We start from the raw sequence: 27108 nt of genomic DNA, 5'->3' as shown, positions 1-27108 counted from the left end.
TTGACTTAACATGGTTGGCACAGCAACAGTTCAAAATTGTAAATAGATACAGACGGCATCTCTGGAATCACCCATATATGGTCATGTTTGAAAACAGTTAACAATTTAAACTTTCTTTAATTATTCAAAAACTACTTTAACAAATGCTGAATTATGAATATAGCTTCTACTAAATAAAGAAACAAAGACATAGAGAGGAGCAAAGTGGTTCAACAGCCCATAAATACATGAATAACGGAGAATGCTAACTTGATGCTTCATGTTAGCATCGGGCTAATGCTAACGGTTAGCTAGCGCTTGCTGATACTGCCGTTTTTTCACTTCTACTGCACAATCTGCTGTGAGAAAATATCCATATGGGCCCGATTTACACTTGACTTTATTTATGTGTGATAAATAAGTTCATATTCCACCAGAGAATGGCTAAAAGATTCTATTTTGCCCCTCAGCGAAGCCACGCCCCCTTCTGTGACAAGATGCCGTCTGTATCTTCTGTGTCTTCCTGCCAGTGTCCAATTGGCTTGTTGCACCGGGCAACGTAAATTCACTTCCGCATTCCACGGTGTGATTGCTTGCACTTCCGGTTCAGTTCTGAGCCGGCTGAAAACAATGGCGCAGTTTTACACCCGCTGTCTTCAGGACCTGCCAAAAGTGTCTATTAAGGACGTTCTTCGCTTGATTCGGGCTTTATCATCGGCTCCCCGTTGCAAGAAGGAGAAGGGCTTCAAATTTTATGTGTCTAACTACATCGACAACTATGAAGGTAAGTAAAACAAAAGAACGACCCGTCACTGTCAGGCTAACTAGCTTTAGCGCTCATTAACTTTGTTGTGTGCCTTTCTTCAGTTGTAAAATTTATGTTCCAAAGTAAGCTCAGTCTTTACAGTTTGAGTTGTCTTACAGTCTTAATTCTCCACAGTTTCTAACCCAGACCCATCAGGGAGGGTGAGCGTCAGGGCAGTCTGTTACAGGTCCATGCGAAAGCATGACAAGCCACATGAACTCAGAGTAGGGTGAAACCACAACAAAAACGCTCATCTGTTCCATGCCAGTCGGACTATGTTTTGGGGTTCTTATGTCACAAATGTTAAAGTTTTGTAGGCCTAGTTGCTGTTACTTGACGGCATTGAGTACATTTAGCAAGTTGCTCTATTTATGAAGGCTGCAGCTAACGCGGCAGGTAAACGTACGCTCCATCTAACTTTATGCTGAATTTCACGCATTTATGTTCGCATTTCGGGAAATAATTATCATCGACACGTAATGCTGGCAAGAAAATGTTTTAGAAGCTCTTAGGCAACGTAATTTATAGTGTATCCGGCTTCAGATTTAGCTAAATGATAGGGTGTGCATACTTGCATCAATAGCTTTCACGAGAACCCCAAAGCTGGTCTTGATGGCGTCAGTTCCATGTTCTACTTTAAGTTCGAATTCTTTCACTTTGTTAATGCTAAGGCCAGTTCACGAGCCAGTTCAGTCTGCTTAAGACTTCATTTGTTCTGTCTAAAGCTGGGAACGCAGTACAGGTTCTGGCCAGGATGCATTTGGGTCCTATGAGACCTAAATGCATCCTGGTGCTTACTTAAAATCCCCCCCAGATCCACCTCCCAGTCACACATTTTTGTGTGTGGATTCATTACACTGCAATGCAAATGCAGACATTCGCACAATAAACAAAATATCAAGGCATCCTCGCTTATAACTATCTGTTGCTGTATCTATGATGACTTAATAGTTTACTGTAAAAAGTAAACCATTTTTGTTATTAAATTAATTAAATTACATTATTTGGGCTTTCATAACAAAGAAACCATCAATGTAAATTGGAGTGTAAAGCCAAAGCACGTTAGAAATCTGCAAAGACTCTGAAATCCTGAATTGTGTTCCCAGCTTAATGTGAAAATGAGTAATATGGGACAGTTAGTAGGAAATTATAGATGTTTACATGACAGAATAAGCATTTGCCACTTTCATTATATTTTACATATTTGATATTATATTTGACTTGCCAGCTCCCACATTCTCATTTTCTAGCGGCCGACTGACGATGGTGATTATTCTGCTGTTTTTGTGACAGTTTGTTTTATGTTTAGGTTATGTTTGAAGACCGCTGCCCTGTGGAGATAGCGGAGGTGGAGTGCTCTTGTGCGGCTGGTACCGTGTTGTGCAATCACAGTGTTGCTCTGCTGTACCAGACCGCACACTACTCTGCTCTGAATTTGTCAGCTGTGCCACCAGTGCTGAGCTGCACAGAGACAGAACAAAGCTGGCACAAACCAAGGACCATGGTAAGTGTACATCTCAACGGAACCTGAGATGTATACAGTATGTAAAGGAATTAAGTACACCCATCATATTTCAGCAAATATTGTATAACTTTAAATGGGACAACAGTGAAGAAGGTAATAAAAAAAGTGAGCCTACCCATATGAAAATGTCCATAGGGATTCAAAGTGGATCCAGTTGGTTAATATTTTTATGTATCCCTATGGGCTTGGATGTGCTCACTTTTTTGCTGCTTGTTAAGACACAAATGGCTGTGGAGTTTTTTTTGAGGAGGCAGTGAATTAACTCTGGTATAATGAAAGTGTCAATTCTTTGGTGCAGCGCTGGCCCCAGAACAACCTGACTGAGGGCGCATTAGAGTTTCAAAAGGATCAACTAGAGATTCTCGCCACTAAAATATATTGTGACGCCACTAAAACAGAGGTTGCAAACATTTAAAAAATGAGGTTGCAATGCACCCTCTTGCACCCCTGTAGATCCAGGCCAGCTTGGGTGTTGTACTATGAGACATGATAAAATAATAGTGACATTTTATTAACTTCTGTGACATCATTAACATAAGTTAAATATATAGACCTGTTCACATTATGTATAATGACACTAATATTTATGTGATGTACATTTACATATATCATGCCTTCTCTCCAAGTATTTACTGTAACTAATGTCAGTTTATGTGCTGCCAGGGTGTGAAACCAGGCCGTGTACGCGACATGGTTTTTGTGTCCGCAAGGCCAAAGCAGCCACTGTTGGAAATGGTGTAAGGTAATAGTTGTTAAAGTTCTCGTGGAGTTGTTTGTGGAGTTGTTTTTTTAACTTTGGTTTAATTTTTTTTTCAGGAGCAAAAGTTACAAAGCAGTGCGGGGAGAAATGCCTGACACTGATGTCCTCCGGGTTGCAGAGGTGTATGAGGACTTTCCAGCTGACCTCGCGTCTCTCATCACCACCATGGCCATCAGCGCCGATGTCCCTCTCGTCGACTCGGCTTTTGGAAAAGTGCAGGAAGGCAGCCCTATTGCTTTTCAACACCCACTGCCTGTCAGCCGAGTCATCACTCGCCATCCGGATGCCCCTCCACCACCGCTGCTGCCTCTGGGTGATTACCACCTCGAGTCCACCTGCGTCCAGTTTGTTTGCGGCCACCAGCAGCAGCTGGAACTGCAGTGTCTGGCCACAACGCTGGAAGAGGCCCGACAAGTAGAAGGTGCCACGAGGGAGCAGGGCGCCACAGTGGAGTGGTACAACGTAAGGAAGCCGCGCATTACATCCTCGCGGTTTCGGGAAGTGTGCCACGTTAGAGGGTCCAGTTCTGCTCTCGGTTTAGCCCAGCGGATCAGGAAGGGAACAGCTTCCACCCAAGCCATGAAGAGGGGCCTTGCTCTAGAACCTGTCGCTATTAATGAATACTGCAGGGTCAAGAACACCAACTATTGGCCCTGTGGTTTTGTTATTCATCCAGATGCCCCATGGTTAGGCTCTTCTCCGGATGGTTTGGTGTTTGATCCAACCGAGAGACCAGCGTTTGGCTTATTGGAAATAAAATGTCCAAATGTGAAAAGTTATGTAGATTGTAAATATTTAAAAAAGTGTAGTGGAATAATGAAACTTGTGTCAAGTCACAGCTACTACTGGCAGGTGCAAGGGCAGCTCCTAATCACAGGAATGAGATGGTGTGATTTTGTGGTTTATGCCGAGAATGACATTCTCATCCAACGCATTTATAGAGACCCTGGTGTGTTTAAAAGTATTAGGGAAAAGGTGGACCACTTTTACTTTTATGTGTACCTGTCAAGTGTGTAGATATCTAATCATGTGAATATTCTGTTCATGTAATGTACATAGTTATAATGAAAACAAATGTTATTTGATTTAATGTTTAGTGTTCATTGGTAAGGGTGAAACATGTAATAGATTGACAAATGATAAATGAAATATTCTTCAACCAATTTTGTAAATGGTTGCACTCACGTGACATCACAGCATTCTAAAGAGCCTAAAGTGTAAAATTGAGAGAATGATAGTAAATATGGTAACAATCACAACACTGATTATGTATTGTGGTCTAGTGATGGGTAGAGGATCCCTCAAAGTGTGTGCCACTTTCATAATTTTGTCATACTGTATCACACAGTGTTGGTCAGCTCCACTGTATAAGTGCCATCTAGTGGTGAAAAAGCATTACGGCACAGAGCCTGAAAAAAGCTCACTCAACAATGTATGGATGTATGTAACAATGTGGCAATGTATACTTTTTATGCGTTGCATCCATTGAATCATTTTGTAACAGGGCAAGGTCGCCTGATCAGAAAATTGTGCGGCCCTGGGCCATGAATCCCAAATGACAAAATGGGCCAGGTCTTGCTCTCGTTCGAGTGCACCTCGTCTGAGATTGTGACCTCAAATTCTAGAATGTGAATGCAACCAATAGAATAATTTACATTTATGACAATCTTTCTCAAATGGTATCACATTAGCGTTTTTAGGTGGTGTTTTGTCCACGCATATTGTACATAATTTCACTTAATGTATGTGCTTTTTTTCATGGATGATTACTGTACAAATCTTTCTATTAAATTGTATATGATTTCCACTAATAAGCTTTCATTGAAGGAGAAAAACATAGTAGTTTGAAAAGTATTTTACTTGCAAAGTAAGTAAAAGTATTGAACAAAACATGAAATATTATTCAAAGAAAAGAAATCCAGAGCAAAAGTCACTACTGTAGCAGAAGGACCTCTACAAGTAGCTCTCCAGCACATTCTTGGTAGCTCATCAATAACTTTTTACAGTTGTACACGATCACATTTCAGAGGCATGTTTGGAACACAATCTGCAAACATTTAGGTAAAGTCAAGGGTAAGGACAAAATTGTATTTTCTTAAATCATGTTAAATATCATCTTGGCTACTACCTCTCCAGTTGAAAAAATATATACACAATTTCATTAAAGATTTCATCAAATTCAGCTATTTACATTTTATTAAGGGCTTTGATAAGATTAAGTTGCCCATGCTTTAACGAGTGGACCATTCTGGTAATTTACCAGGTAACAGGCCACATTGAACAGCTCATCAATGATCCCACACAAAGACACTGGGACAACTTTGTCAAACAGTTTGTTCTCCTTCACTCTCCTGATGCAGCGCTCCACGTGGACCCTCAAGCGTGCAATTGACTGAGTCTGCAGAACATCATCTGGGCTCATCTGCTTTTTCCCTGAAAGGAAGGCAGGTCGGTACACTTTGCAGGGAACCAGATTGTCAATTAGAAAGCCCTTGTCAACCATTATTGCCATATCTGGCTGTAGGGCGTTGATAATTCCTGACTGCTTGAAGATCTCACGATCACTCATGGATCCTGCATACAAGGCTGACACAAATGTGATGGCACCATGGGGTGCCATACCGATCATTGTCTTGAATGTAGAGTGGGACTTGTATGTTGAGAAGACCTCACTCTGCAACAGAAGATCCGATGGCGTCTGGCAGTAGATCTCCGTACAATCAAGCACTACTTGTGTGTCAGGGAATGCAGCAAACTCAGGTGGAAGGCGAGCACGCACAACCTCACGTGGCAACCAAAGGCGTTTGCTTCCAAGCAGGTGGTACAGGAAGTTGGCCCATGTGGTGATGATCCTGCTTACTGTTGTCCGATGAATGTCAAACCTTTCGGCTAGATCTCGGAGAGACAGACCCAATGACAAGTACATCAGGAACAGGAACAGCTCATCAATAGGAGGAAGTTTCTGCAAAAGAAAAGCCATTGTTGACAATTGCCTTAGATTAAAAAATAAAAATAAAAACACAAAGAAAAAAAAGTAGAAAAGCCATCATAGCTTATCAGCTCTGTTATGGCCACTGTTTAAAATGCACATGTTGAACAGAGCAACACAAATATGTATAAATACTTCAGATCTCCTGCACTATATGTTGTGTTACTGGTAGGTGTAAACAAGACAGTAACTAACTTTAATGGAATAAACCATGAAGGCACTAAGATGGGGCTAGCCAGTCTGTTAAATCTGATTGTCATACACTTATTTATCAAAATAAAAGATTCATACCGTGGATGTGTGAAACCTGGCAGAGTCATCAGCAGAGGCCTTGGTGTTGGTGACCCTGATCATCTTGGTCTTGGATGCGGACTCGACCAACTTCCAAAAATATTGGAAGTGTCTGTATGAGGCAAATCTGTAAAAAATATTTAGAGAAAATTAAGACCAAACTTAATGGGAAGCCAGTTCTCTGTGGTTAACCTCTTAACCCGTTTGGCTATACCCAAATCTAAAAGCTTCTTGACTGGAAAGCAACAGTGTCCTTTGCCTTATTTGAAAGCCAAGACTTACAAAAGTGACCATAACTTTTTGTCATTGAATTTTTTAACGTGTTTTTGCTATGTTCTTGTCTCTTTTCTATTGCCTTTCCAGCGCGTTTTTTTTTCGTCAATTTTGGTAGCTCGTTTGTCAATTCCCACCACACCAAAATGAGTTTGGTGAAGTTTGATTTAGATGAATCGCACACAGGCAGAGAGCAAACTTCTCGCAACTCAGCAGTAAACTGTCAACATTGTTTTAGTTGAAACGCTGACTAAACGTCAACTACACGCACACGTTACTATAACTAAATACAGAATATTATACATACAAACTTACCTGGTATAATGGCGAATCTGGTCATCGGAGCCTGCAAAGCGCTCCAAGCAAAAACGCGTTCGCAGCTGCAGCCGCTCGATTTGACTCCGTGCCAGCTGAAGTTGTCTGCGAAGGGACTCGTTTTCTCGCAGTAACTCGTTAGCCATTACTCCAGTTGCCGCCGACACACAGTAATCGTGGTCAGGAGCCACAACCTCCATCTCCGACCCTGATAAGTCCTCAGTAAGGTCTGCTGCAGCCGCAGCGCTCTCCTCCGGCCGTGGCTTCCGCTCCCACACTCCGGGTCTTGGCTCAGGGAGTGAGTAATTGTTCCACTCAAACAGAACAGGAACAGTCCCCTTTTTCAACAGCCTCTTACCCCATGCTGTAACAATGATATCTCGTGGTAAAAAATGCCGGCTGCAAACTCTCGTGTCCCTGCTCGGAGTAAAGCTAGCTCTCCGGATTCGAGCTAGCCATAGCTGACGCACTGCAACATCAGCAGGAAAGCAGTGGAAACTCAAGCTAGAGTTATACCGCGACGAACATGTACATTTAGGGACACAACAATGTAAAGACGATCCTCCAACCCACTGAAAGGACGTTCTCTGCTTTTGAACTCCGAACAAACTCATTTTCGCTGGCTAGCTAGTTTACTCCGATGACAACAATCCAGGTTGATTGGCAGGATGGGAAGCAACAGGAAGTACCCTCCCTTACACCCCGTGACCGGAAGTTAGTGGCCGCCATATTGTGCACGTAGCCAATAAGGAAGTGAAACTATAAACATCACAAAAATCGCCAAACTAAAGAAAGCTTGGTACAATCTTTAGCAAAAATATTATTGTAAAATTATATTTTAGTAAAAATTGTGTCTGTGTCATATTGTGTCAATAAAATTATTAAATCATATTAAAGAATTTAAAATGTATTTGAATTGATACAATTATATGCTATTTTGTGTGCGATGACAAAAATGACAACTTGGGAAATATGTTTGTTTTTTTCTTTTTTTAAATAAATGTTTGATGTGCAGCCTTTACAAATTTAGAAGGCCTCTGTTTATTTTATTTTTAAATGAGGGAAACAGGAAACGAGTCCTTCGTTTAAACGTGTCCGAGTTGAAACCTCCTAAAAAAACATGAACTGCCCATTGTGTGCCCCGTGTGTATCACTCCCTCACTCACGGTGCGGTTCTTATCTGTGAGTCTGTGGATCTGCCCGGTCATGAATCCAGGAAAGTGTTCGGTAAATGTTCGCTCAAACCCGGGCGGAACCACATGACGCCAGTGTGTGTTTGTTTTTTAGTTCCGGGGAGCGATGGCGGAGCTGACAGCTGAAGCTAAAGCTGAAGCGGCCGGTTCCGTGGCTGTTCCCGTGCCTCTACTGGACACGGGTTTGGACGGAAACACCGCTAGAAACCCGACGGAGAGAGCCATGGCCTATTTACAGGACGAGGTGAGCACTCGTCTCCCACAACACAACAGAAAAGCTCGTGTTGCCCCTTTTCTGACGTCCGATCGACCTGTGTGATGATCTACCTAGTTTCTAACGAGACCATGTAGGCAGACCCTTAGTTTGGACTTTTGTTTTAATGATTTAGATTAAAAAAGGTTTAATCTTCCTTCACATAACTGCCTAGAAGTCTGTTTTGAGGCTGTTAGCATTTAGCCCTGTTCTGTTTACTCATTCGGGAAGTGGCTGGTGCTGCTGCATTTAAGGCGTATTTTCTTTTAGTATAATGATAATGATATTTCTTTAAACGGACTATACGGAGTTTAAAAATGTTAAAACTAAGTATTTTCCTCCCCCTACATGTTCCAGCCATGTCCTAATGTAGAATGAGCCCAGACCTGTTCACCACAACTGCCTCTAAAATCCTGCACTGTCACTCAAAAAGGTGTTCATTCGGGTCTGAAGTGCCGTCATGCACGAGCTTAATATAGAAGCTGCAGTTAAGCATAAGACCTGAGGTGGCAGTAGTGAGTATAGAATGACTAACTTGCATCTAGCCCCTTTAAAGGAATAGGCCCAATGCCGTCGCCAGACGTCAGTCTTAAAGGAATAGGCCACCGTTTTTACATACTAAAATATGTTCTTACCTCACTTTAGTCGAGTTAATATATCCCCGTCTGGTCTTTGTCCGTGCGCTCTGCCAGGCAAACGGAGCACATACGCAGCCTCTCCCACATGTCACATAGCTCCAAAAAAGCTCACGATAGAAGCTACCAAGCTCTTCCACGTGTTCCCTATTTAAATAAAGTTACGTGAAGTGTTTTCATGCGAAGTATATTTACACAGAAATGTAACATGTGGATTTTATAAGCAAATAAAAAGGGGGACTATATTGTGAGGCGTAATGATACGAGGAGTAAAACGTCCGCGCAGTAACTCCTAAAGGTTATTGACGGAAGTGAGCGGGGGAAGTCTTTAGGAGTTACTACGCGGACGCTGTGCTCCTGTATCATTACGCCTCACAATATAGTCCCCCTTTTTATCTGCTTATAAAATCGACATGCTACATTTCTGGGTAAATATACTTCGCATGAAAACACTTCACGTAACTTTATTTAAATAGGGAACATGTGGAAGAGCTTGGTAGCTTCTATCGTGAGCTTTTTTGGAGCTATATGACATGTGGGAGAGGCTGCGTATGTGCTCCGTTTGCCTGACAGAGCGCACGGACAAAGACCAGACGGATATTAACACGACTAAAGTGAGCTAAGAACATATCTTAGTATGTAAAAACGGTGGCCTATTCCTTTAAGGGGGGCATATGAAATCCACGGGGGGGCACATTTACTATTAAATACATATTTTTCGGTATTCACGCAGCCCTGGCGCACACTGATCATTACATTAAACATAATCAACTGCAACTATGACCAGACCAACTACAGCTGTAACATCAGTCCTCGTGGCGGAAACGTCAGTATGTTGCAGGTGGCGTTTCTCCGAGCTGAGCCTCCTCATCAACACATCCTTCAACTCAAACTTGAATTCATGAGAGAGAGGTCCTTTTCAAAAGCAGCTGAATGAGCTGGGCTTTGCGTCTGTGCAGAATACTGCACCGATGCAACGAAAACACGTTTCTGAGTGTGGAAAACGACCGGATTCTGGGGCTGTAGAACGAGCCCCTGTACCCCCACACTCCCCCCACACTCGCGCCACCGTTTTTGGACCATGAATATGGCTCGGTCAGTACTGTGGCCGCGTCCACTTTTCAGTCTCTCTCAACCTTCACTAAAGCTCCAGTGTCTGAGTGTAAAACACACACTTGGAACGCGGGGTCTTTTCGGTGGACTTCAGCGCTTTGTAGTAAAACACACACGAGCACCTGTCACTGCCTTTGCCTCTCACGAGTCGGGACGGGAAATGAGCATAAAGAGGCGACATCGTGGACTCTCAGAGCGGAGGATGATCGTTAATGCTCCTCTATCATATCAGCTATATTTTATTTTGTGCCCAGACAACACGGGAGCCGTGCACAATTGCGCACGAGCGCAGCTTAGAGGGAACCGTGCCAGAGAAAGAGAGAGAGGGATGAAATGCCGCTGCTCCCCTCTCTCGGTGTCAGGGGAGGAAAGAGTTACTTGTTGTGGAGTTTGGGCTGGTCTAATCGGGCAGAAAGCGCAAAAGTAACTCTGTGCAAATGAGTGATACGTAGCCTATCTTTGCCCAATTTGTAGTGGCTTCTCGTGGTTATACGGCGTTTACCTGTGAATCACGTAGACGACACCACATCTGTGTGTGGGGGGGCACAAGCATCTTGGGGGATGGGCACGGCCCCCTATGGCCCGCCCATAGCGACGGGTATGAATAGGCCACAGTTTTTACATACTGAAGAGAGGACTGTGAACTTTGGGACAGTTTTTGTTTTATGTGAAAGGGCCCAAGAATGACAGAGAAATGAGCAATAAGCTAAGTTAAGCCGCTGGGGCGACCTGCAGGAGCAGTGAGCAGCCAGCGTAGGCCGCTGCTTGGAGACCCATCTCCAGATGTGGAACCAGACTAATGGTCTGTATCATCTGGCTGGAGGATTAACCTATCTGTGTCGGCGCGAGCCACAGTTCCCCGATTACTCGTGTTTATGTTGAGGAAAAAATCCACGGCCACTCCGACGTAAAAGTTGAACAAAGATTTATTTCCAGAACTAGTTGAACTTTACAGGAACATAGAATCCTTAACTAACCTCTTATAAACTACGCTAAGAAACTTTTCCTAATGTTGCTGCTTCTCGCGCCGGCTCTCCACTGCCTCTGATCCTGCTCTAGCGCGACGCGCAGCTCTGGGCTTAAAGCTCCAATGCGGACATTTTAAATTACAAATTAGCTTCTGAAATACATCTATTCACAAATTTACCTACCAAAATAAACACGAATGCAATACTACAATTTGACTCTATTTTCCCCCGCAACAAATTAACCCATTAAATCCCTTGTAAAATAAAATAAATATTATTATTAAATACAAAATGCAGCATGTATTAATTACGCTGAACTTGGCGCCCACACTATTGTACATGTTTTTAGTGGTAGGGGAAACCGGAGTGACTGGAGGAAACCTTCACAGACCTGGACCTTCACGATGTGAAGCACAAGCGCTAACCGCTGCGCTACTGTGCCGCCAAGGCATAGTATCTGCTTTCTGGCAGTTACCATAGCTACGCCAGGGACTTTTCAGCCTCAATTTTTGCTTGGAAGTAGCTCATTATTGCCTATGACGTCACACTTAACAAACGTAGAGGCTGCATTCACATGACATCACAACTAGGGCTGCAACTAACGATTATTTTGGTAATCGATTAATCTACCGATCACTTTTCCGATTAATCGCTTGACTGTGAACTTTTTTATCACATAAAGCTAAAGTGGCGCCGCCAGAGGACGTGTTGATGGAGTAAACTTAAAGTAAACGTTTGTAGGAGGCTCTTTGTGCTAATTCTGCTTTCTGATTGGACGAGACAAAGACAGATATTTATGAAATTTACAATACACAAAACACTGCAGACCCTCACTGTAAAAACAAAGTAGGTTTTCATCCAAAATACATAATTGTCATGTCTTTTTTCCTCTATTTTAGTCTGCGTTTACTAGAAAACGAGGAATCGATTACTGAAATAGTTGACAACTATTTTAGTAATCGATTAGTTGTTTCAGCCCTAATCACATCGTTCTAAAGAGCCTATAGTGTCAAACTGAGGTGGAGCAGCTGTTACTTCCATGCTGGTAACTATGATCAGGGAAAACATTTGGGAATGTTCTTTTTAGATATTACTTTCAAAAACGTTTTCTCTCCCATAGAGTCATATTTGCACCTGCTCCAACTGATACAGAATTCTTGAACGCCACTACAGGCCGTTTAGAGTGTTGTGATGTGAACACAACCTATATGAACCCGGGACTAAGATGTCAATTTGTCGGAGGGACTTGGTTTGTATAAGTCTAAATTCACCTAAATGGACCAATCAGCAATGAAGTGATAGACTTTGGAGTAGGGCTGCAACTAACGATTATTTTGTAATCGATTAGTCTATCGATCATTTTTACGATTAATCGATTAATCGCTTGGCTGTGAATGGTGTAGGAAAGTTTTATTTTTTCAATTTTTTTTATCACATTATAGCTTTAGTGGTTTAGTGTTTAGTGTTTAACCTCTTAACTCCCCCCTGAACCGAGCACATTTTCTCCAGTTTGGCTTTACCCCAGTCCAAAAGCTTCTGGAAAAAAGCTGTGAAAATAGCAACAAAACTGAGACGAAAACAAGGATGGAAATGTGGCAAAAAATTGATTGATAAAAAAAAAAATTGATAAAAATTTGACCAAAAAATAACAAAAAAATGACAAAAAAAATAACAAAAAAAATGACAAAAATGTGATAAAAAATTGACAAAAAAATGACAAAAAAATGTGACCAAAAAATTACAAAAAATTGACCAAAAAATTACAAAAACGTGACCAAAAAATTACAAAAATGTCATAAAACATTGACCAAAAAATGAAAAAATGTGGCAAAAAAATTACAAAAAATTACAAAAAATTACAAAAAATTACAAACAAATTACAAAAAATTACAAAAAAATTACAAAAAATTGACAAAAAAACTACAAAAAATGTGACAATAAAACGACCAAAATTTGATAAAAAATTGACAAAAATGAGTTGAATACCCAACAAAAAAATGATGGAAAAAAATCTGATGACGTGAGGAAAAAGATCCTCTCGGTTCAGGCGGGAGTTAAGAGGTTAAGGAAGTGCTGATGGACTAAACTAAAGGGAAATGTTTGAAGGCTCTATTCATGAAATTTACATTGTACCAAACCCTACAGACCCTGAATATAAAATCAAAGTAGGTTTTCATCACTACATTTCTTTGGTCATTTTTGCTCCATATTAGTCTGTGTGAGCCAGAAAACGATGAATCGATTACTAAAATAGTTGTCGACTCTTTCAATAATCGATTAGTCGTCGATTCATCGATTAGTCGTTTCAGCCCTACTTTGGAGTTTTTTTAATGGGTTCAGTCGTTTTGGTACTTAGAGTTGACGCGCACATGCCCAAAAGTCATGTTTCCAGTTAATGAAAAAAATAATCTTACAGGACAGTTTGTAATCGTGCTCGTGCTAAACGTGTGTCCCTTATGTCACTGTCGTTTCAGAAAGCAGAGGTGGACATTGCAAACCTGAATTTAGGAGAGCTGGACCTCACCACAGACGAGTTCATCCTGGACGAAGTGGACAGTAAGACATCCGCCATAATTGAACCCATTTTCTCCAGTTTGGCTTTCCTCAAATCTACAGTAAAAGCTTCTTGACCTGAGAGTTTACGGTCTATTCGCCAATGTAACGGCTCATTTGAACGCTATGGCCTACAATACTCACATATTCTGGCTTGTTTTTTGGCCTTTTTTGTTGCTTTTTGTCACATGTCAAGTTTGTTGTTGAAAGTGTGACATGACGCCATGAAAATGTGAAAATGAGCTGTTGCACTGGCCTATAGGCGTCTCAAGTCAAGAAGCTTTTAGATTTGGGCTGAACTGGAAAAAATGCACTTGGTTGGGGTTAAGAGGTTAAAAGTTTATGGCGAAACTTTCAGGATCCTTTTATGGTGTCGATGTGCTGGATTTGGTCGATATTTCATTGATAAATGGCGTTTTCCGTAGGTGGAAGGTTCTGCATGCACTGTTTTAAAGGAATAGGCCACCGTTTTTCCATACTGAGATATGTTCTTACCTTAGCTTTGACGAGTTCTTTAGGACCTGTCTGATCTTCACCCGTGCCTTCAGTCACGTAAACACAGCGCAGACGGCGTTAGCATTTAGCCTCTCCCTCTCTCCTCTATAGGTACCTTCCATGTGACGTCACGCCAACTAAGTGACTCCATCTTGACGGGATACATGCTATTGAACTCCAGATTAACTCACCAACGTGTCATTCAAAATCTACATTTCAAAACCGCTGAAATGCCTGAAACTTGTTGTGCAGTTGGATGCAACAACGTCAGAGATTAAATTGCTGGTATTTCGTTGCATAGAATACCAAAAGAGAAGGAACGAATGTTGTAGCATATAAGAATGTACTGTCAATGTAAGATTTACTGATAGATATCTTTACAACAAGCTGGGTGTCCAATCCAATGTGTTTTACAGTATTATTAGCCTACTGGTTTTTAAGTGCTTACCTTACTCCTGACAATGAGAATATCCTTTCCTTTTGGTCGCCATACAGATGTATTTGATGCCTATCCTGACTCAAAATATCTGTATGCAGAAAGGCTTTTATATGCTTTTAATGATTTTCCTGTGTATGAAGCCAAACTCGAGTGAAGGGATGTTGACCGAGAACTTCACGTCAGTAAATAACTCGGCCGAAGCGTGTCTGTAATATCCAACAACGACAGTTTGTTTGCGTATGGAAGTGCCGCATCTCCTTGTAAGTGAGTTGTAACAGATGTAGGTGAAAAAAACACTGCACAACTGTGTGGAAACGCAATCGTTTTCTGTAGTATTCGCCATTTTTGTTTCCCTTCAAAATGTTGCGCGCTTACATTTCTAGTCACGTGACTGGGAGACACCTATAGAGGAGAGGGGGGGGCTACATGCTAACGCCGTCTGCACTGTGTTTACGTGACTGAAGGCACGGGGGAAGATCAGACAGGTCCTAAAGAACTCGTCAAAGCTAAGGTGAGAACATATCTCAGTGTGTAAAAACGGTGGCCTGTTCCTTTAAGCCCGAGCGCCATGAGGCTGGTGAAGGGTTTTTTATTATTGTATCGTAGTGCAAGGAGCGAAGTGGAGCGCACTCCCCTAAAGTGCACAAAACAAGTACGAAGCCCTCGCCTCCCCTCAAACACTCACTGTCTCCTCTCGTACACAGCTGTAGGAAAAACTGACATTGTAATCAGACAGCAGCAGCAATTATTCTGATCATTTCATTAACACAAGGCACGGCATTGTCACTGGATTTCTGAAGCTGCGGTTCCCAGGTCTTTGGACTGACTTCTTCTCGCGTGCAGTGGACGTGTGTGTTTGCAATCCGTGTGTTTCTGTTCTAGCTCATATTCAAGCCAATCTGGAGGACGACCTGGTAAAAGAGGCCCTCAAAACGGTAAGAAATGGAGGATTGTTGTAACACGTCCTTCCAGAGCATTTCACAAATCCTGCAGTCATTTGCAGAGTGTCTCTCCTTGCGTTTCAGGGCGTGGATCTGAGACAGTATTCCAAACAGGTGGAGTCCGAGCTGCAGAGGATTGAACAGGCTTCCATCAAAGACTGTATCCTTTTGAATGGGCAACGGGCAAATCACACAGTTCAGATAACTGATGCAAGCGCAGTTGTTCCGGATCCATTTGCTATTTCACCTGCGTGGATTAGGGATGGTGAAAACGAATCATTTTCTTGACCGACCACTAAGCCTCATTAGCCGATTGAAACTGGTTAACCGCAAAGCCTAATGAGACGGGACTGTAGTTGGATTCAAGGAGTATCATAAGCTCTACAAAGCCCTCGCGGCTTTGTCAAGAGGCAGAATGTCTTTTTCAATCATCCGCATATCTTTTGGGTTATAGCAGGGGTGTCAAACATACGGCCCGATGATTTAATCCGGCCCCTGCCCTGTAGAGCATAAATTCCAAAGTATGTTAAAAAAAATTTAAGTCTTGAGCCCATTCCTGTGTGGAGCTATGATTTTTTTTTAAAGAATAACCAGAATGCTCATTCTCGCCACTAGGGGGCCTTAAATGTAAAAAAAAAAAGGGAAGAGTTCTACACGTGTCCAGCAGAGGGCACTGACATAATAAGAGCTCAGGATTTGAACAACACATTATATAGCCATGTGGTAAATGGACAGTCTGCCCCAGGACGGCTGTGGCTTCAATAACAGCTTACCACCACCGAGTGTGGAGTAAATGATTAATGACTACTATGTAGTACTTTAAGGAACTTGTGACACAGGCGTGTAAAGTGTAAGCCGTTGTTATTAATGAAGCTACAGTTAAGTTGGGACTTTGACCAAATCACAGCTTATTATTATTCATTTATTGGGAACATTTTCTCTACTATATTCGGCCCGCGACCCGCTGTGGGAGCTTAATTTCGGCCCGCGAGCCAAAACTGAGTTTGACACCCCTGGGTTATACATTTCCTACCACCTGGCATAGATGACACTGTAGGTTGGCTTTTGCTACCGTTCTCACCTGAAGAGGCTCGCGGGTGTCGTATCAGGTGATGCGTCATAGGTGATGTTTCTTTGCAAACTTCATCCCCCTGTCGTCTGCCCCGGCACTCTTACCTCGAGTGCTTAGGTTGTAGCCTCTTTATGCACGCACCGCCACGCCAACCCAAACGCTGTGACCTCATGCCAAATGTTTTTATTGGTTAAGTACAACAGGCGAGTTTTAAAAAGTGTATTGTGAGGGAGGGCTGAGGGATAACTTGTTCCCTTCACACAAAGATCTTACTGTAGTAGCGTTTAGTCCACTGTCTATAATTGCGTCATTTAGAGATCACTTTTTTTTTCACCGACAACTGACAGCTTTAATCAGTTAACATTGACACGGTCAACCACCGGTCAGTCATCAGTTAACATCCCTCGCATGGACAGTGGAGGATCTTAAAGCCTATGGACACCCTTCTGAGGACTTTTCCCACAGGTCTATGACAAAACTCTACATCAAAGCAACCGTTGTCCTTTTAATTGTTGCAATAGATACAGACGTCATCCATATATGGTCATATTTGAAAACGGATAAGGGGGAAAACAATTTGGAGAAAAATCTTTCTCTAATTATTCAAAAACTACTTTAACAAACGCTGAATTATGAATATAGTTTCTACTAAATAAAGATACAAAGACATGGACAGGAGCAAAGTGGCTCAACAGCCCATTAATACATAAACGGAGAAGGCTAACTTGATGCTTCATGTTAGCATTGGGCTAATGCTAACAGTTAGCTAGTGCTAGCTGCAACTGCTGTTTTTTCACTTCTACTGAACAATCTGCTGTGAGAAAATATCCATATGGGCCCGATTTACACATGACTCTATTTATCAATAAGTTCCTACTCCACCAGAAAATGGCTGAAAAGAGTGGAAAATCTGTTTCTCTAAAGATTCTATTTCCCCATCGGCGAAGCCACGCCCCCTTCTATGACGAGATGCCGTTTGTGACGTCACAACATTCTAAAGAGCAACTTGTACGTTTGTCAAGTGACGATGTCATCGCTCTACTTCCAGGTCCAGCAGAACTTTAGTTCTATTCACTATAATGGGATGTTGCTGATTTTAACCTGCTGTCGAGCCAACTACAAGGCTCTTTTTAAACATCTGATTACACAGAAATACTACATTTACTCTGGATTTTCTTTCGTAAGGATTTTCTGACATGAATTATGGAATTATGGAATTGTATAGCACTTTCCACATGACACAAGTCGCCCAAAGCTCTTCACACAGTGCCCCGAGCGCCTCCATTTATTCACAAACACACATCATTCATCCCCTATTCACCCTTATGTATGTTTTTAGTGGTAGGGGAACCGGAGTACCCTTAGGAAACCTATGCAGACATGGGGGTGAACATGCAAACCACAGAAAGGCTTCTGTATCTATGGGTTGCTCCTGGACTTGCGCCTTCGAGCTATGTGTGTGTGTGTGTGTTTCCTGACCTCTGCTCCTCAGATATCAAAGAGAGTCAGAACATCGCCCTTCTCCATAACCAGATCACAGCCTGTGACTCCATCCTCGAGGTAATTTACACACATAGGTCAAACATACATTGATCTCGTATTGTTTTTTTCTTTCTTTTTTTCGGGAGTATTTTACCTTGTGCTGCAAGACAAAAATCACCATTTTAATTGTCGCAATTAGCACATTACAGAGACTTTCTTTGAATGTGAAATGTTTTGCAAAGTCTTCGGTAAACCAGATCGTGACCTTTAGATGTCTTGTGTGGAGGTCGACCGTTATGTGTTTTTCTAAGGCCGATGCCGATATGCACCAGCCTTGAAAAATGTAATGTCTACAATTCTGGATATGATGTTTCTATACTGCAAAATGTGTCCGTGTTGAACTGTGTTATTAGGGGCATAAGACTGATTTATTCAGGACATTCATGTTTAGTAGATTCAGAGGAAGATTGTTTGAAAGAGACTTTTTTTTTTTTTTTGGAATCTGCTGATTATTGTCTATCTTTTATGGTTCTGAATTTATAAGCTAGAGTCTGCAGCATTATGGTCAGAGATGTACAAACCTGTGACTGATTTTCAACACGATGTTTCTCAGCCCCCTGAGGCCAAGGACGTTGAGGTAGGGCTCATGTTAAGGCTGTGACGGGGAGTCTCTATCACTTTCAGTCTGGAAACATCTGCCGACGAACACATTCTAAAATGCATGGGAATCTCCTATTAGTTTTACAATAACCTTATTATATAACCTTAATAATGCAGGACCTTAACCTAGATTTAAACCATAAATGGTGTTAGCATGCGCAGTATTGTGTGTGTTTGTGTGCCTGCGCGAGCAGAGGATGGAGGGCATGCTGAGCGGCTTCCAGAGCGACCTGTGGTCCATCAGCAGCGAGATCCAGACTCTACAGCAGCAGTCGGTCAGCATGTCGGTGCGCTTAAAGAACAGGCAGGCCGTCCGCAGCCACCTGAGCCAGCTGGTGGACGAGCTGGTGGTGCCCGGGGCCATGATCAGGTACTGCTCACCTCACAACGCACCACTCTGGGGGTCATTTGTTAAGGATGGTTCTAAACAGTGGGGGCAAACTGGTTGGTTGGGTTGGTGGATTGGGTTGGTGGGTGGGCTGGTTGGTTTGTTGGTTGGGTTGTTGGATTGGTGGGTGAGTTGGGTTGTTTGTTGGATTGGTGGGCTGGTTGGTTTGTTCGGGTGGGTTGGTGAATGGGTGGGTGGTCGCCGGTCGGGTTGGTTGGTTGGTGGATTGATTGGTTGGTTTGTTGTTTGGGTTGGTGGATTGATTGGTTGGTTTGTTGGTTGGATTGGTGAGTGGGTGGTTGGGTTGGTTGGTGGATTGGTTGCTGGGTTGGTTTGTTGATTGGATTGGTGGGTTTGTTGGGTGGGCGGGTTGGTTGGTGGATTGGTTGGTTGTTTTTGTTTGGTTGGTGGGTTTGTTGGTTGGTTGGTTGGTTGGTTGGTTGGGTTGGTGGATTGATTGGTTGGGTTGTTGGTTGGATTGGTGGGCTGGTTGGTTTGTTTGGGTGGGTTGGTGAGTGGGTGGTCGGGCGGGCGGGTTGGTTGGTTGGTGGATTGGTTGGTTTGTTGGTTGAGTTGGTGAGCTGGTTGGTTTGTTAGTTGGTGGATTGGTTGCTGAGTTGGTTTGTTGATTGGATTGGTGGGTTTGTTGGGTGGGCGGGTTGGTTGGTGGATTGGTTGGTTGTTTTTGTTTGGTTGGTAGGTTTGGTGGGTGGTTGGTTGGTTGGTTGGTTGGTTGGTTGGTTGATGAACGAATGAATTACGTTTGTGAGCTGTGTGCGAATCAGTGAATAATAAACACAATATAAATATATACACTCAACTGAAAGGTCTTTGAAGATTAAGAGTTGTTTCCTTTGCATCCTCTCTTGACAGCACCATCCTGGACAGTCCGGTGACGGAGCAGGAGTTTTTAGAACAGCTGCATGAACTCAACAACAAGATCAACTTCGCCAAAGAGCTGAGCTTTCGGGAGACACTGGCCTGTTCAGACATCCAAGACATCGTAGACCGACTCAAGCTTAAGGTGTGGACGCTCTTACTACTGATATTTTCACATGTAGAAAAGTAAATGCTACGTTTCAGGTAGGACTGGGCGATTAATCAAATTTTAATCTGACCGCGATTTTAATCATATAAAATCTCAGGTCAATCAAACAGGAAGCACATGCGGCAGCAAGAGGAGAGGGCCTGGTCACATCTGTTTACTTGCTAGTCCAAAGACCACTTTTTGTCTTTTTTGTCTTTTTAAACAAAAAATAGCTAATCAAAATCGGGAAAATAATCTGTGATTTATTTTTATTTTCCAAAATCGCCCCCCCCCCTAGCTTCAGGTGACATCAGTTACCACACTTAGACAAACACTGATCTAGTGTCTATCTTTCAGGTGGAGACTGATCTATAGTCAGGGGCATTTAGATTGTTTAAAGGTGTAAAATGCTGTGTTTTTTGTGTCATCTCTAGGCTGTGGCCAAGATCAGAGAATTTATTCTACAGAAGATTTACTCCTTCAGGAAACCCATGACCAACTACCAGATTCCCCAGAACACGCTACTCAAGTACAGGTCAGACATGGCTTATACCATTCTCATTTCAAGAAAACTACAACTCTACCACATTAAGACATTTAACTGGTTTAAGTCGGCTCCTTTCTCTAACCTTTAGTTTTTCTTCAGGTTCTTCTACCAGTTCCTTTTGGCCAATGAGAGAACTGTGGCCAAAGAGATACGAGACGAGTACGTTGACACCATGAGCAAAATCTACTACAGCTACTTCAAATCTTACAGCAGCCGTCTGCTCAAAGTGCAGGTCAGTCAGCCTGATGGTGCTTGGTCAAATGGCGAGATACTGCTCAATCACACTGTAACATGGGCCAGTGATTGTGTACAGTGCTATGTACTCGATGAACACCTTTGTTTACTTTGTTTAACTCATTGACTGCCAGCCATTTCCAAATCAGAGAGCTCCCCACTGCCAGAGGTGTTTCAGGTTTTTTCAAGACCCACAGAAAATTTAAGTTTAGGTCTATGTCAACACGAAACCCACCAAAACAAAAATTAGACTCTCTTCTTTCATCTAAAAAAAGTTTGTTTGTACCTCTTTCCATTCTTTAGTAATCGTCCATAGAAAATAGGTGAAATCACCCAAAATGCTGTTTTCTGACCAAAAAGCTGAGAAAACGAAAGAGCAATGCTGCCACCTAGTGACTCAATGCAATAACTTATAGTTCTTTTATTGATTCAATAGGTGGCAGCACAACTAAGATTTTAACACCAGTCATGCTCAAGGCTTTGCTTCACCTGTTCCCATTGAAAAACCTAATTGACGTCTATAGACGTCATTGGCAGTCAAGGTTCGGATTTCAATAGGTGGCGTTCACGATTTAGAATGTGATGATGTCATAATGTCAGATGGAGGGCAGGTTCAATACAACTCTATGGGAGAAATGCAGTTTTTGTAAGAAATCTCCAAAACGAAAAATGACATATGTTTTTCCTCATCAGTATTTGATCATGATTGGATTCACAAACCTGTGATATTATTTTTATGTCTGAAAGTTCTTTCTTGTGTACAACATCACACTCATGTTTTCGCCTATTGTCACCACTTTTTGATGTTTTTCGGAGAAAATAGTTGGACATTACTTCATATGTGCCGAGAGAGGAGATCATGTACTTTGTGACAGTTTCTGTTTCATGTGGATTCCTCCAGTAATGACTGAGATATGAGCCAAAAAACAAAGACATCAAATATGCATTTTGTCAGTTACTGCAGTTACCATAGTTACCGTCAGTTGCTCCACCTCAATTTTTAACTATGGGCTCTTTAGAATGTTGTGATGTCACGTGAACGCTACCTATTGACGTCTATAGACGCAAACCAATTCTGTGAAATAAGTTAACCTGAGTACTCTATATATTTCCTTATACTTGTAGCTTTCTACACTATAAACAAGCCAATACACTTGACTAAAAATTTAAACCTTGTTTCCCATGCCTCTTGGCCTGCTTCTTGATCCCTTTTCAAATTTTATACAATGTTCAACCTTCAAAAAAAAAACTAAACTGTCTCAAAAATATCAAATGTTTAGACCACTTTTCTTTACAGAAACCATTTAACCTAGCTTTCATTTGGGTTAATGCATTCTTGTTTACTCATGAGTTCAAGTCTAGAGGGGGCACCGCCATTACTAGATCTCGTGTTCACGGATATAGCACGACTGAAAACATTAATTATGTCGTCTAATCTTATGAAAACCTAAAAAAATGTCGATAACTAACCACAATATTATACATTACATTTGTATTCGATTTAGCATGTGCTTAGAACATTACTACCTGTATAAGAGTGAACACAGGAGGCAGTGACGCAGCCTCGCTTCGTTGTATGAAAGGAAGCCGCCATGTTGTCAAGAAGGCCCCGCCAGGTGGACCCACAGCCGGCTCACAACAATGCTCCCTAGTGGTGCACCCCATTATTACCATCCCTTCAAACATGCATTAATATATCGTTCCCAGGTTTCTCCCTTCTTAAGTAAACGTAAATAATACTCTCACAGTGAAAAGACTTAAAGTATGTGACTGTACATTCTGTGTACATCACACAATGACACAGCCTGTTTACAAGCATGTTTTACTCCTGTGTTTTCAGTATGAAGAGGTGGCAGACAAAGACGACCTGATGGGAGTGGAAGACACAGCCAAGAAAGATATCCTTCACAAATGTTTGACTTCACAAAATCACAAACAGTTTGGATGAGACGTAATTATTGAGAAAAACTGAAATACAAAGTAATAATAAACGAATACAAGACTTCTATTGGTCAGTATGAAGTATGTTCTTGCTCTTGAAGATCATACGTGTTGATCCTTGACTCCGGAGCAGGTTTCTTCTCCAAGCCTTCTCTGAAAAGCAGAAACACCATCTTCACGGTGGGCCAGAGGGGGACGATCCTGAGCCCGGCAGAGCTGGAGGGGCCCATCCTGGTGCCCCACACCGCCCAGAGAGGGGACTGCAGGGTGAGGGCCACAGGCAGCAGCAGCGCAGGGCCTGGGGATTAATGAAGGCGCATCATTGTTTTTACAGGGTGTTTATGTAGCCTTCATAGCGCTTCATGATTACACATATATATAGAACAGAGAATACATGTCTTCTAAAACGAACAGATCATGCCATGTTCGTTCTCTCATCAAAATACGATGTACTTGGTGGGTTATATATTTAATTGGTAGAACCTGGAAGGGTCCTCTGTCTGTTCAAAGCTCAGAAATCATCACTGGGACCTTGGAATACAGATCTGCACTCAAACAACGCTTAATCACAGCGGCGTTAATTTATTAGCATGCTTATGGCTAAAACCGGTGCTGGTTTTAAGTGTTTCCTGTGATTAATTCTCCTTGGCTCGAGGCTGGGTTATAAACCACAGTTGTGCATGATATTCCTGTTTATGTCGTTGTCTGTGTGTTTGTCCAACAGTACCCCTACGAGACACTGTTCCGAAGCCAACACTTTGCGCTCCTGGACAATGGCTGTCGCGAGTTCCTCTTCCTCTGTGACTTCTTCATGGTGACTGGGAACTCCGCCCTCGACCTCTTCAACTGCATCATGGGGAAAACTCTGGCCATGTTTCTGGTACACCACGCTGCTTTCGAAAACTAGTTGTTGCAATAGTTGTTACAATTTTCCTCATTCTCTTCCAAATGATTACTCATTAAAACATTCCTCCTCTGCAAACACACTCACATACATGGCAATTGTATATGATATTGTGGAAGCAGGTTTGTTTAGCAACGTATTCCAGTATGCCATGAGCTCTGTCTATGGTGTCTTCCAGAAAAGCATGTCCACATACGTGTCGGATTGTTATGACAGCATCGCCGTCTTCCTGTGTATCCACATCATCCTGCGCTTCAGAGCCATCACCGCTAAGAGGAACATACCTGCACTGGACAAGTGAGCCCCAAACACACTACAGTTATTATCACATACCTGCACTGGACAAGTGAGCCCCAAACACACTACTGTTGTTATCACATACCTGCACTGGACAAGTGAGCCCCAAACACACTACTGTTGTTATCACATACCTGCACTGGACAAGTGAGCCCCAAACACACTACTGTTGTTATCACATACCTGCACTGGACAAGTGAGCACCAAACACACTACAGTTATTATCACATACCTGCACTGGACAAGTGAGCCCCAAACACACTACTGTTGTTATCACATACCTGCACTGGACAAGTGAGCACCAAACACACTACAGTTATTATCACACACCTGCACTGGACAAGTGAGCCCCAAACACACTACTGTTGTTATCACATACCTGCACTGGACAAGTGAGCACCAAACACACTACAGTTATTATCACATACCTGCACTGGACAAGTGAGCACCAAACACACTACTGTTATCATCACATACTTGCACTGGACAAGTGAGCCCCAAACACACTACTGTTATTATCACATACCTGCACTGGACAAGTGAGCACCAAACACACTACAGTTATTATCACATACCTGCACTGGACAAGTGAGCCCCAAACACACTACTGTTATTATCACATACCTGCACTGGACAAGTGAGCCCCAAACACACTACAGTTATTATCACATACCTGCACTGGACAAGTAAGCACCAAACACACTACTGTTATTATCACATACATGCACTGGACAAGTGAGCCCCAAACACACTACTGTTGTTATCACATACCTGCACTGGACAAGTGAGCCCCAAACACACTACAGTTATTATCACACACCTGCACTGGACAAGTGAGCCCCAAACACACTACTGTTATTATCACATACCTGCACTGGACAAGTGAGCCCCAAACACACTACTGTTATTATCACATGCATGCACTGGACAAGTGAGCCCCAAACACACTACAGTTATTATCACATACCTGCACTGGACAAGTGAGACCCAAACACACTACAGCTATTATCACATACCTGCACTGGACAAGTGAGCACCAAACACACTACTGTTGTTATCACATACCTGCACTGGACAAGTGAGCCCCAAACACACTACAGTTATTATCACATACCTGCACTGGACAAGTGAGCCCCAAACACACTTCTGTTATTATCACATACATGCACTGGACAAGTGAGCCCCAAACACACTACAGCTATTATCACATACCTGCACTGGACAAGTGAGCCCCAAACACACTACAGTTATTATCACACACCTGCACTGGACAAGTGAGCCCCAAACACACTACAGTTATTATCACATACCTGCACTGGACAAGTGAGCCCCAAACACACTACAGCTATTATCACATACCTGCACTGGACAAGTGAGCCCCAAACACACTACAGTTATTATCACACACCTGCACTGGACAAGTGAGCCCCAAACACACTACAGTTATTATCACATACCTGCACTGGACAAGTGAGCACCAAACACACTACAGTTATTATCACATACCTGCACTGGACAAGTGAGCCCCAAACACACTTCTGTTATTATCACATACCTGCACTGGACAAGTGAGCCCCAAACACACTACTGTTATTATCACATACCTGCACTGGACAAGTGAGCCCCAAACACACTACAGTTATTATCACATACCTGCACTGGACAAGTGAGCACCAAACACACTACAGCTATTATCACATACCTGCACTGGACAAGTGAGCCCCAAACACACTACAGTTATTATCACACACCTGCACTGGACAAGTGAGCCCCAAACACACTACTGTTATTATCACATACCTGCACTGGACAAGTGAGCCCCAAACACACTACTGTTATTATCACATGCATGCACTGGACAAGTGAGCCCCAAACACACTACAGTTATTATCACATACCTGCACTGGACAAGTGAGACCCAAACACACTACAGCTATTATCACATACCTGCACTGGACAAGTGAGCACCAAACACACTACTGTTGTTATCACATACCTGCACTGGACAAGTGAGCCCCAAACACACTACAGTTATTATCACATACCTGCACTGGACAAGTGAGCCCCAAACACACTTCTGTTATTATCACATACATGCACTGGACAAGTGAGCCCCAAACACACTACAGCTATTATCACATACCTGCACTGGACAAGTGAGCCCCAAACACACTACAGTTATTATCACACACCTGCACTGGACAAGTGAGCCCCAAACACACTACAGTTATTATCACATACCTGCACTGGACAAGTGAGCCCCAAACACACTACAGCTATTATCACATACCTGCACTGGACAAGTGAGCCCCAAACACACTACAGTTATTATCACACACCTGCACTGGACAAGTGAGCCCCAAACACACTACAGTTATTATCACATACCTGCACTGGACAAGTGAGCACCAAACACACTACAGTTATTATCACATACCTGCACTGGACAAGTGAGCCCCAAACACACTACAGTTATTACCACATACCTGCACTGGACAAGTGAGCACCAACCACACTACTGTTATTATCACATACCTGCACTGGACAAGTGAGCACCAAACACACTACTGTTATTACCACATACCTGCACTGGACAAGTGAGCACCAACCACACTACTGTTATTATCACATACCTGCACTGGACAAGTGAGCCCCAAACACACTACAGTTATTACCACATACCTGCACTGGACAAGTGAGCACCAACCACACTACTGTTATTATCACATACCTGCACTGGACAAGTGAGCACCAACCACACTACTGTTATTATCACATACCTGCACTGGACAAGTGAGCCCCAAACACACTACAGTTATTACCACATACCTGCACTGGACAAGTGAGCCCCAAACACACTACTGTTATTATCACATACCTGCACTGGACAAGTGAGCACCAACCACACTACTGTTATTATCACATACCTGCACTGGACAAGTGAGCCCCAAACACACTACAGTTATTATCACATACCTGCACTGGACAAGTGAGCCCCAAACACACTACTGTTATTATCACATACCTGC

The 27108-nt window shown here is 42.6% G+C and overlaps 2 protein-coding genes across 2 annotated transcripts in view; one reads left to right on the top strand and one right to left on the bottom strand.

Annotated features, from left to right (window-relative positions):
• Positions 1 to 5284: 5284 nt before the first annotated feature.
• Positions 5285 to 7385, bottom strand: LOC306982489 (uncharacterized protein; the record flags this gene model as incomplete). Its single annotated transcript, XM_079582425.1, has 3 exons — positions 6938 to 7385; positions 6350 to 6476; positions 5285 to 6031 (listed from the first exon to the last, which is right to left on the bottom strand). Exons 1-3 carry the CDS (start codon positions 7135 to 7137, stop codon positions 5285 to 5287), a joined length of 1074 nt encoding a protein of 357 aa, XP_079438551.1. The 5' UTR covers positions 7138 to 7385.
• Positions 7386 to 8109: 724 nt separating this feature from the next.
• vps52 (VPS52 subunit of GARP complex) overlaps positions 8110 to 27108 on the top strand; it is a 29890-nt gene continuing 10891 nt past the window's right edge. The window contains exons 1-13 of the mRNA XM_079582244.1: positions 8110 to 8374; positions 13574 to 13655; positions 15469 to 15521; positions 15612 to 15687; positions 18092 to 18159; positions 18936 to 19111; positions 20003 to 20153; positions 20591 to 20691; positions 20803 to 20935; positions 22778 to 22835; positions 23012 to 23145; positions 23603 to 23758; positions 23961 to 24079. Coding sequence (XP_079438370.1) covers positions 8237 to 8374; positions 13574 to 13655; positions 15469 to 15521; positions 15612 to 15687; positions 18092 to 18159; positions 18936 to 19111; positions 20003 to 20153; positions 20591 to 20691; positions 20803 to 20935; positions 22778 to 22835; positions 23012 to 23145; positions 23603 to 23758; positions 23961 to 24079 — 1445 coding nt within the window. The 5' untranslated portion in view covers positions 8110 to 8236. The remainder of the gene's footprint in view (positions 8375 to 13573; positions 13656 to 15468; positions 15522 to 15611; positions 15688 to 18091; positions 18160 to 18935; positions 19112 to 20002; positions 20154 to 20590; positions 20692 to 20802; positions 20936 to 22777; positions 22836 to 23011; positions 23146 to 23602; positions 23759 to 23960; positions 24080 to 27108) is intronic.

This window comes from Gobius niger (assembly GCF_951799975.1).
Source record: "Gobius niger genome assembly, chromosome: 24".
Classification (NCBI taxonomy): Eukaryota; Metazoa; Chordata; class Actinopteri; order Gobiiformes; family Gobiidae; genus Gobius; species Gobius niger.
Note: the sequence above shows the minus strand (reverse complement) of the source record. Positions and strands in the feature narration are given on the sequence as shown.